Here is an 11,241-nt window from a genome sequence, read left to right as displayed (position 1 = left end):
TTTTAAACGTAACACAAACAAAGTAAAATAGTGTACAATGTTAGGAGATCTCTTAACTCAAACCTGTCCCGCTGAGTTACCCCAGCATTTTGGGTGGATATCTTTGGTGTAAACTAGCGTCTGCAGTTCCTTCCTGCACCATATTCTTCTGCTGTTTGAGCTCCCTTGTCTGACAAATGTGTTTCTATCCGAGCCTCTTCAAATGAGCCACTCACCGAAATTTGCCTGCTTTACCCGTTTAATTAGCTCCCCATAAGCGCTGAGTTTTTCTACCATATTCTCACCTCTTACTAGAACTCGATATTCTGGGATTCACCGTTCTCTACTTTTGGACTCACACTGGAAGACAAAAAAATACTTCTCTATCCTAACTTTCCAAATTCCTTTTCCCACTGTGCGTCTGCCGCAAACGAGAAACGTTGGAGATAAATATTAAGGAAAGTAAAAAAAACCGAGCAGAGCGTGGCAGACATGCAGCGCCCTCTTTCCACGAAACAGTAGTTTGAAAACCCATCGATTCGCTCTAACGTGCGATTAAAATCTCTGCCGAGTTGGGGAAAGCGGACGGTGCAGACTCCGTTGTGAAATCTAATTTCTTTGGATGTTGAAGATGGTGGGGATTTTTTTTTCGCCGTGAGTTTTGCTCGGCTTGGGTAAAGTACAACTAGAATGGAAGTGAGTGTTGTCAGAGGTAGCCTCATTCAACAGAGGCAGCGCTCGGAGTGAAGGCGGTGGAGTTTTGGCATCTAATTACTGCGATCATTATGTTGCGGTTAGCCAATCGTGCCTTTAGGGCTGGTCGTCAATTAATACGCGGATTGGCTCTGCTGTCGGTGGGTTGGGACGGTGGGTCTGTTTCAAGGCTGGTTCGCCTCCGCCAGCGCTGAGCGCCTCTCCTCCCCTCCCACAGCGGGCCCCTTGAAACAGCGTAATTGAGATGATGTTAGTTGCACAAAGAAATAGTCAGGCAGTCGTTTAACGGGCACGCAGCGAGCGAGTTGGGCTCACGAAAGGAGCGCTGTGAAACTGCGTGGTTCTTTGCGGCTAAGTTTCATTTCTACCTCCCCAACCCCCCCTCCAGTCCTTTTACGAGTTTCTTCTGCGAACCTAAGAAATGTCGCTGCATTGATTGTGTTGCTTTTCGCCCGTAATCACAAGACTTTGAAGATTTTTTTTTTCGAGGATGCATTTCAACGTGTTTCTGAGCGGACTGATCACACTCTCGCTGTTCGATTCCAACTTCCTGAGAGCCCAGGGCCAATTTCAGGGAGAAAGAGGGATCTCCATCCCGGACCACGGCTTCTGCCAACCCATCTCCATCCCGCTGTGCACGGACATCGCCTACAATCAGACCATCATGCCCAATTTACTGGGCCACACCAACCAAGAGGACGCGGGGCTGGAGGTCCACCAGTTCTACCCGCTGGTGAAAGTGCAGTGTTCGCCCGAGCTGAAATTCTTTCTGTGCTCCATGTACGCCCCGGTGTGCACGGTCTTGGAGCAGGCGATCCCCCCGTGTCGCTCGATCTGCGAGCGGGCGAGACAGGGCTGCGAAGCGCTGATGAACAAGTTCGGTTTCCAGTGGCCGGAGAGGTTGCGTTGCGAAAACTTCCCCGTGCACGGCACGGAGCAACTGTGCGTGGGTCAGAACCGCTCGGAGGAAGGTAACCCCACCACCGTCCCCACCGCCCCGGGCAGCGACCTGGCTACTCCTAACCCGCCCCGCTACAAGCACGACCAGCCCTTCAACTGCCCCAGAGCGCTGAAAGTCCCCTCGTATCTCAGCTACAAGTTCCTGGACGAGAAAGACTGCGCGGCGCCTTGCGAACCTTCCAAGAGTAACGGCTACATGTTCTTCAACGACGAGGAGATTAAGTTCGCCCGCATTTGGATCCTGATCTGGTCGTCTCTCTGCTGCGCCTCCACGTTGTTCACCGTGACCACCTACCTGGTGGACATGCAGAGGTTCCGCTACCCCGAGCGGCCCATCATCTTCCTCTCGGGCTGCTACACCATGGTCTCCATCGCCTACATCGCCGGCTTCATCCTGGAGGACAAAGTTGTGTGCAACGAGCGGTTCGCCGAGGACACCTACAAGACGGTGGTGCAAGGGACTAAGAAGGAAGGGTGCACCATCCTCTTCATGATGCTCTACTTCTTCAGCATGGCCAGCTCCATCTGGTGGGTCATCCTGTCCCTCACTTGGTTTCTAGCGGCCGGCATGAAATGGGGCCACGAAGCCATCGAGGCCAACTCTCAATACTTCCATTTGGCCGCCTGGGCGGTGCCGGCCGTCAAGACCATCACCATCCTGGCCATGGGGCAGATCGACGGGGACCTCTTGAGCGGGGTCTGCTTCGTCGGCCTCAACAGCATCGACCCGCTGCGGGGATTCGTGTTGGCGCCTCTCTTTGTCTACCTCTTCATCGGCACCTCCTTCCTACTCGCCGGCTTCGTCTCCCTCTTCCGAATCCGGACCATCATGAAACACGACGGCACCAAGACGGAGAAGCTGGAGAAACTGATGGTGCGGATCGGCGTGTTCAGCGTGCTGTACACCGTGCCCGCCACCATTGTCATCGCTTGCTACTTCTACGAACAAGCCTTCAGAGAGCAGTGGGAAAAAAGCTGGATTAGCCAGACTTGCAAAAGTTACGCCATCCCCTGCCCCATCCACTACTACCCCAGGATGACTCCAGATTTCACTGTGTACATGATCAAGTACCTCATGACTCTGATCGTGGGCATCACGTCTGGCTTTTGGATCTGGTCCGGAAAGACTTTACATTCCTGGCGCAAGTTTTACACCAGACTCACCAACAGCAAACACGGGGAGACGACCGTGTGAGAGAGAAAGAGAGGGGCACAAAAGTTAACACGGGACTCTTTGTGTTTTATTATTATTATTTTTTTGTTAATTGGTTTTACTTAACGTTTGCATTAGGATAACTTCCCAAGGTGTAATAAAAACTGTAAATAGCATTTGTAAAAAAATTCTTAATTATATATTTGTATTTAAAAAAAACAAAACGATCCTACTTGAGATTTTTTTTTATATATATATATATTTTTGGTACCAGTCTTCGCTAACTTGCCAGTGGATTTCCGATCTTAAAAAAAAACAGCTAGAAAACTGATCTGGGTGGCTCAATGGGGCATTTGAGTCGATTCCATTAAAGCATCGACTCTCTTAATCGGTTCTTCTTTCTCCCTCCCCTTCCTGCTGGGGTGATGTAGAAATCACGGCGTTGCCACATTTGCAGAGGTCCTATATAAATAAAACTCCTCTCTTTCCACTGCCCGCCCCCCCTCCCTTCTCCCAACGCTCTTTACACTCGGAATCCAACAAACCTTGTGACCGAATCTCCCTATCCCCGACCGTAGGGGACTTGCAACAAAACCTTTTCCCCCCCCAATGTTATCTGTGAATCGCGAGCTTTAAATTTCGCCTTATGGAAACGTACTTTTGATTACAAGTTTTGATGCAGCCCCAAGTCATTATATAGTCTCATTCTTGAAACTTTTTTCTTGCAAAAAATAAAAAAAAAAACAGTGGATACGTGCAGTTTATAACTCGGCACAGATGCTGATTCGATCGAATGAACACCGAGTGTTTTTTTAACCGCTGTTCTGGCTGCGTTTTTTCACAGCTGTCTATTCGGCCACATCTTTACACGGTTATTGTTCTAGATTTGACTTTTTTCTTTATGTTTTGGCTTCTTAACCTTGTTTTCTGCAACATCAGAAGTTGGGTGCTCCTGAGTTTGGAAGAGTTTTTTTTTGGATGAGAGGAGTGGTTGCGGTTGGTGGGGTGGGGGGGGATCCGATCTCTGACCCCCACCTCCTGCCGAGCTCTTGAAAGTTCTCTCTTTCTTCCCCCTCCCCGTTATACAATGGGCCGGCCCCTCGGTGCCTCTCCGTTCGCCCTGTGCGTTGTACGTGAAACGTCTACCGCCTGCCTTTTCATTCCTAGCCTTCGGTCAGCGTTGCTTAAAGCCCGCTTGGGGACTCAACGGCCTCGCTTTTTTCACCTTTCTTTACAGTAATCAAGGGGGAAGGGGCAGAATTTTAAATATTCGCTTGTAAATTCTAGCCCCTTGCCCCACTGTTACAGAACAATCACTCCCTCCTCCAACTTCAGAATTGTCTTGTATTTGGCGGTGAAATTCGCCAACAGGATTGTCGCTATACGAGGCGGTGAATTATCTCCAATGGACCGTGCCAGCGCTCTGCTCTGTAAGTTAGGTCAATATTGTAGATCCTGGTGTGCCCCAGTCTGGAATGGGCCAGTGTGTCTCCGGCTTCCTGCAGGGCTAGCTGACCTCGGCATGTTGCAATCTGCATCTGTTTACAGCTCTCTTTATTTACCGTTACGCCACCAAAATACCACAAGTAGAACTCTGCATACTGACCAGGCCCCACATCTTGTGCCCACCACACTTTATAGCGCCCCATATCCCAGGAAAAGTGCCGAGTTCGCCATCAATCCTTGGGCTCCAAGTCTGGCAGCATTGCAGGAATGGAATGTTGGCTCTGGCGTTCCTGAGTTGTATCCGTCACATTTTGATATTTTGACAAACGCTTGTGATACTGGGGGAAGAAGGTAGCTGCTTTTGAGTGTATGTGTATATATATTTTTTCTCTTTGTATCTTGTCACACTTCAGAGTGGCCTATCTGCCAAAAGATGCAAGAGTTTAGGAATTCCATTGGTTTTTCCAAGGGAAAATGAGGATTTCCCACATGAAGATTGAATGTACCTGATTGTTCACCATCTATCAAAACTTGGGCATATTTTCCAGAGTGGAATGAACAGAATAATCCCAAGCATCAAGCTGTACATATTTCTGTTAATGTAATTAGTACTTGTACTATAAAATGATTAAATAGTGCAGACCACAGCCTATCAAATACTGCAAGATTCTCTTAGATTGGAGTACATAATATGGATGGTTGGCTTAGACTGATGTAGAGATATATCTATAGTTTTTGTAAGCTGGTAGATGTAGGCTTGGAACTCCATCCATTTTCTTGCCTGGTACGCAGGTTGAGTTAAGATTGCTAACTTTTTATATTTCCTTTAAGATTGTAAATAGATATATTGTAATAGCAGAGCCCTTTCTTCAAATGTTTAAATTGATTTTTATATTCTGAATGTTGTTTGCTAATCGGACTGGAATGTGAACAATTCTGGGAGAATACATGGAGGAGAAAGTTGGGGGTGAACTGTGTGACATAATTTTCTGTGGCCTTCCTATAATTTAATCAAGAATGCCACGACATTATGTAAAATGTATACTTATCCATCATTTGTAATTGCAACCCCATTGGTTATTTTTAAAGTCCGTTTAAGTCGCTTTCTAGGACACATGTTATTTTTTCAGACCGTAGCCATACTCCATTACGTTCATTATTGAACTTAATCTTTTATAACTTTTGTTTATCTCCTTCCACCCCCCCTTGAGTTCTTTACCCGATCAGATATGGCCTTAGTCACTCTTTAAGAATGGGTAACTTATTTTTGTGTATTTGGTTACTGTTGCAGTGGTTTTCATATTGTAGCAAGAGTTATATTTCTGAACCACTTACATAAAAAGAGTGCACACTTTCACTTTGGATTCCAGACACAAATGTGGTGTGTTTAACCCATCCTGTTCCATCTCCTGCATTCTAAGATGGGACTGTTATAAATGCCTCACAGAAAGTGGCCCATGTAATGGTGGTGTGGTGTACTTGGGGTAGTGGTAGCTCCCAGTGAACGCACCTGAATGTATTTTGTGGTACATCTTTCTGAAATTTTGGAACAGAATGGTTTACTTCCAAGAGTTCAGACAGCCGCCCTATAACTAAGCTCTTTAAACCAAACTTGGGATGCTTATTTCATTTAACTTTTTTAAAGGTTGTCCATTATTGGTTTAAGAAATAGACCTGTTAATTGCTCTGCATTTTGTAATTTGAAACAATTCTTTATTCTGAAAGTGAGTTAATATTGTGTGCACCCAAATTTCATCTCTGTGCACTTCCCTTTCAAATATTTACAGAATGTTCACAATGTTCTGGTCAACCACATCCCAAAGGTGTAATTTCAGTGCTATCACCAGTGCTGTATAGTTTCTCAGTAAAGACTGAACTGAAGGATCAGGCGCTCAAATGTATTCAAATAAATTAAAAATTTTGTTTTTTGCCAGCTGTGATTTTATACCTTGCATAATGTGCTCACACAGTGTCCAGGAGTTGTTCACAGCTGCCTTGATAAACTACTTTTGGACAGCACAGGTCGATTGTATACTTAAGCATCAGCAAACATTCTATACAAATAATGACATTATTATTGTAATAAGATGAACAGGGCTGTAAAGGGTGCTTTTACTTTATATAAAGTGTTGATTAGTGGGTGGAGTGCTTGAAGCTGGTTCTTAATCAATAACACAAGGCCTTTTTAATTCCCAGCTAAACAGTAAGATACAATTGTATTTTAGCTGAAAAAGCTGTAACTCTGATACTGCTGTTTGCTGTAGGTACTCCAGGATTGTGATTTTGACAATCCTAAAGATTTGCGCACAGTTTTGGATTGGAGGCAAGAGACAAATATTGTCAACTGAGCCAAGTAGGCACAACACAGAATGCTTGATGGCTTCCAGACAGTGATTATCATAGTTTCACAGAACAGACCATTTGGCCCCTTGTTCCTAGTACCTTGAAAGAGCTACCAAATAATTCAACCCCTTCCCTGGATCTTCCCCTGTAACCTTCAAATTGGACATCCATATTGAAGTTGGATCTGCTTTCACTATACTTGCAGTTTTTTTGCCTTCAATTGTAACCAAAAGAGTATTTAAAGTATTTTCTTATTCCCTTTCCTAAAAAGACAGCAATCTGAGGATGCAGACTTGTCTAATTGAATCATGTGCATTAATGGGGAGCACAATGTGATCTATTGTACAATTCCTGTTGTGTTATTGTGAAACTCACCACCCTGGAGAGATAGAGAAGGGGCAGCAATGAATTGGATGCTGGAGAAAGGAATGAGTTGAAGTACAATGTAGATCTCAACATTTATATAAAAATTATTGTTTTTAAAGTAAAGAAATTGGGTGAAAAATCAGAAAGTAAACCTATAGAAGTGGCCCCACTCCCTCCCATGCCTACAATTGACTCCAATTATTCAGGAAATTCCTACTTGCAGCATCAAAACAGCCCTGTAAACACCGTACTCATAGATAACATAATAAATAAACTATAAAAAAATAAGTTCAAACTTATTACTGCAAAATGACCATAGTGCAACCAAAACAGTTCCTTTTTGTTAGTGTTTGTAGTGTTCAATGGGCTGATGGTTGTTGGGAAGAAGGTGTTCTTGAACCTGGAGGTCATGTTTTTTACACCCTTAGCACCTTCCCGATGGCAGGACTGAAATGTGGGGCCAGGGTGGTCGGGGTCCTTGATGATGATGGCTGCCTTTCTGAGGCAGTGCCTCCTAGATATCCCTTCGATGGAGGGATTTTTAAAATGTTTGTTCAGACGTCAATTGACTTCAGAGGTTTCTGTAATTTGAAAAATCCAATTTCTTGTCAGTGTTTCACAGGTTTGTAATATCTGAAAGATTATTCTCAAACCAATTTTTATGCTCTTTGGCTGAATGCAAAAATGTGCAGTACATCAAAAGGCACAAAACCTTGCAATCTGGCTGCTTTGAAGAGAGATTTCATAAAAGTTAGTGGTCAACAAATGAAGAAACAGTAAAAACAAGATGCCAAGTTGGAAAAGTAACAAACATTTCCTGAGCTTGGTAATGCACCAAATGGGTACTTGTTTTTTTGTGTCTGGCACCTCTTCAAGGTTTAAATTATTTAACTCTGTAAAATGGTATAAATCAGATTATTGAATGTGTTAAGTTTTTCATTTGTTTAACAAAATTAAGGCCCAAATTACACTGAGAATGAAGCTTCCTAAATCCTTACAAATTTCTATACACTAAGTATAGATTTTGTCCATTCTCCTCTCCCTTCCCCCCACCCCCACTCCTTTGTTTTAACAGCAAACTGAAGTCTATGCACGGCATCTAAAATTGAGTTTTGGTCTAAGTTCCTATTGAAAGATTTTAGATTTGTCTTTTTTCCGAAGGCTGCCAACATTAAATTCGCCACTTGTGAACTGAGGTTTATTAAGGAGATTTTGTTTTGTTTTGGAATTGTAAACATTATTTTTGTAATTAATACAATCAATACTGACCTTTAATAAGAGTACACAAAACCTATAGTTTAGGGTGCAATGCTTGAATTCAAAGTTTGCTGAAGCTATCAATTTAGTATAAAATAATGCTCTGATTTCCATTGGCAGACATATACTTAAGAAAAGAAGTTGGACACAAAGCTGAAGTAACTCAGCGGGTCAGACAGCATCTCTGGAGAAAAGGAATAGGGGACATTTTGGGGCGAGACCCTTCTTCAGACTCCAGCCTTTTGTGTCTATCGTTGGTTTAAACAAGCATCTACAGTTCCTTCCTAAATTTAGCAAATCTTCCATCTGGGAACAAAATACTGCTGTCATCCATTTTCATAAATCCGCATATGAAAATGTTTACGCTGTAGCAGGGAAAATAAATCTCATTTAATTGGAAAGTTCACAACCCTATTTCTCACCAAAAATTGATTAGAAATTTAAGGCCGCTACTAATCCTGTGGTCCCAATGCAGCTAAATGCTTTGTGAGATCCTGGTTGCTAGTATATAAATTATACCTCATTGCCTGGATATAATGACAACTTGGTCTGTTTTAACAAACAATCTGAACTGTTAACTCTTGAAGTGAGTTATTTGATTACCTAGTTAATTGGCTGCTGCACATTTTCATATGGTCTGTTTTTCAAGGATGTACAAGACAAAGGGGGTTTAATCTAATGGTGTTTATGTACTGTAAATCCACATCCCATTCTTCATCCAACCGCATTTCATTCCTGCCACTGCTCTTTACCTTGGTGCTTTCCATTAGAACGCATTGCTTCCCTTACAGCGAGCAGTTCCAATTTATAATCTAACTCCGGGCATCTGGGCTCACTCTTCCCTTAAAATACATGGGTGTGAAGCGAGCACAGTTCCAAGCTGATTATGGAAGGGTGCTGTGGCTAGTTTGCAAACCCCGAGATTAGAAAGGGAAATAACCGAGACTGACCCCTTCTCTCTCCTGTGGTCCCTCGCTTGTGTATAACGTGTGCATGTGGACACTGGGCAGAGTTGCACAATGTTCCCCCACTCACATTGATAGTCTTTGCTGAATGTCTGTGTCTTGCCGTGTATGGGAGAGAGGCTGTTGAGTGAGAGGGTGTCCGATACCCAGGATAAAGTTATGTGGCGTGAGTCAGTTACTGAATGGAAAGAAAAATATATATATCCGCGGGGAAGGAAGACTATTGCATCATGTAGCTGCCAGTCAAGTCCAGCGTTTAACTAACGCAGGGGAGAGCACGGAACACTGTCTGAATATGAAGTCATGGGCCTCATCTCGGCTCCAGCAAGACGTTTAAAGTTCACCACATAAAACCCGCTGCGGTTTGGGAGGATTTGTATGCCTGTGCATGAAGCTGAAAGCTACTGCACGCTCTCTGTTGGGCCGCAGTTGACACAGGATGCGATCGCACTAGATAGCGCACGTTAAATCAAAGCGCGCCACTTCAAGGCAATGTTGGCCACTAGACCTGGCAAACTACCTGAAATTGGAGTGCAACTCTAAAAGACACCAACATTAAAACTGATTTTTTTTTTTTTTTGCATTAATATATGTGCATTTTTTAAACCAGTGTCTTAACTATTATGCCTTGGTCTTTTTCTGCTTGGAGTTCAGCCATATAAGTAAGTATAAATTATTAAATCAAGCAATCGTGTCAGCATCAACATAAATGCGTCTCAGAACGAACGCTTGCGGGTGCAATTATCACACTTAAAAGCTTTTAGCTCATCTTTTAAATCCGAAACAACTTTTTTTGAGGTGATATTCTACACTATGCCATTCTAATGGTATCTCCCCTTTTTAAAATGGGATCCAGATAGATAGTGATCGTGGAACATGTGCCACGGACTCTGTGTAGAGAAGACAGACACAAAATGCTGGAGTAACTCAGCGGGACAGGCAGCATCTCTGGAGGGAAGGAATGGGTGACTTTGCAGAAGAAGGGTCTCGACCTGAAACGCCACCCATTCCTTCTATCCAGATTTGCTGCCTGTCCCGCTGAGTTACTCCAGAACTTTGTGTCTATCTTCGGTGTAGACTAGCATCTGCAGTTATTTCCTACACATCTGTGCATGGAAGTTTATTTGCGGCCAGCCCTCATGAATAGTGTCTTATGACACTAAGTCCAAGTGAATGTTTTTGCCATTGAGATGATTTATTTATGTTGCTGGCTGCCCGTGTGTCGATTCACGGCTGCATTCCGACACCTGAGATCCGTAATTGATTTAAAAAAAAAAAAACCCGATGAGTTTGGTCGAGGTTTGCACTGTAGTAAAACAACCCCCTCCCCCATCCCGTTGTCAAACGCTTGGTGTGGGAGTTACACGAGATGCCAATGGGTGGCGGTATAATGGGGCTTCATTCGCCAAAATGCTTCTTAACGTAGAATTATTTTTTAATCCCGCCCTATAATTGATCAAACATACTAGAGAAACTGAGAGACCTCTGTGATCAAGGTAGCGGCCATTGCATAGTATGCTAAGCTTACAGAAGCTCATTGAAACTTACAGAATAATGAAAGGCATAGATAGGATGTTTCCACTGGTGGGAGAGTCTAGGACCAGAGGTCATAGCCTCAGAATTAAAGACACTCTTTTAGAAAGGAGGTGAGGAAGAACTTCTTTAGGCAGAGGGTAGTTTATTTGTGGAATTCATTGCCACAGGGGGCTGTAGAGGCCAAGTCAGTGGATATTTTTAAGGCAAAAATAGCCAATTTCTTGATTAGAATGGGTGTCTGGGATTTATGTGGAGAAGGCAGGAAAATGGGATTTGGAGCCAGAGATCAGCCATGATTGATTGGCGGGGTGAACTCGATGGACCGAATGGCCTAATTCTACTATAATTGTGAAGCCAAGCTTTATTTTATACATATATAGGGACCAGCCTTTCATTGTATCATCAATTCAATACATTCTCTCATTGATCAATCCCCCTTATTATTCCTCGTAGCACTGCAGGTAGAGCCGCTGCCTCACAGCACCAAAGTGCTGGGTTCGATCCTGACCTTGGGTACTGTCT

The 11,241-nt window shown here is 43.6% G+C and overlaps 1 protein-coding gene across 1 annotated transcript; it reads left to right on the top strand.

The window, feature by feature from the left end:
* Positions 1-781: 781 nt before the first annotated feature.
* Positions 782-6,185, top strand: fzd2 (frizzled class receptor 2). Its single transcript, XM_055657350.1, has one exon. The coding sequence runs from the start codon at positions 1,184-1,186 to the stop codon at positions 2,846-2,848; it is 1,665 nt and encodes a 554-aa protein (XP_055513325.1). The 5' UTR covers positions 782-1,183; the 3' UTR covers positions 2,849-6,185.
* Positions 6,186-11,241: the final 5,056 nt, after the last annotated feature.

Source organism: Leucoraja erinacea, chromosome 27 (assembly GCF_028641065.1).
Source record: "Leucoraja erinacea ecotype New England chromosome 27, Leri_hhj_1, whole genome shotgun sequence".
NCBI classification, from domain to species: domain Eukaryota; kingdom Metazoa; phylum Chordata; class Chondrichthyes; order Rajiformes; family Rajidae; genus Leucoraja; species Leucoraja erinaceus.
Note: the sequence above shows the minus strand (reverse complement) of the source record. Positions and strands in the feature narration are given on the sequence as shown.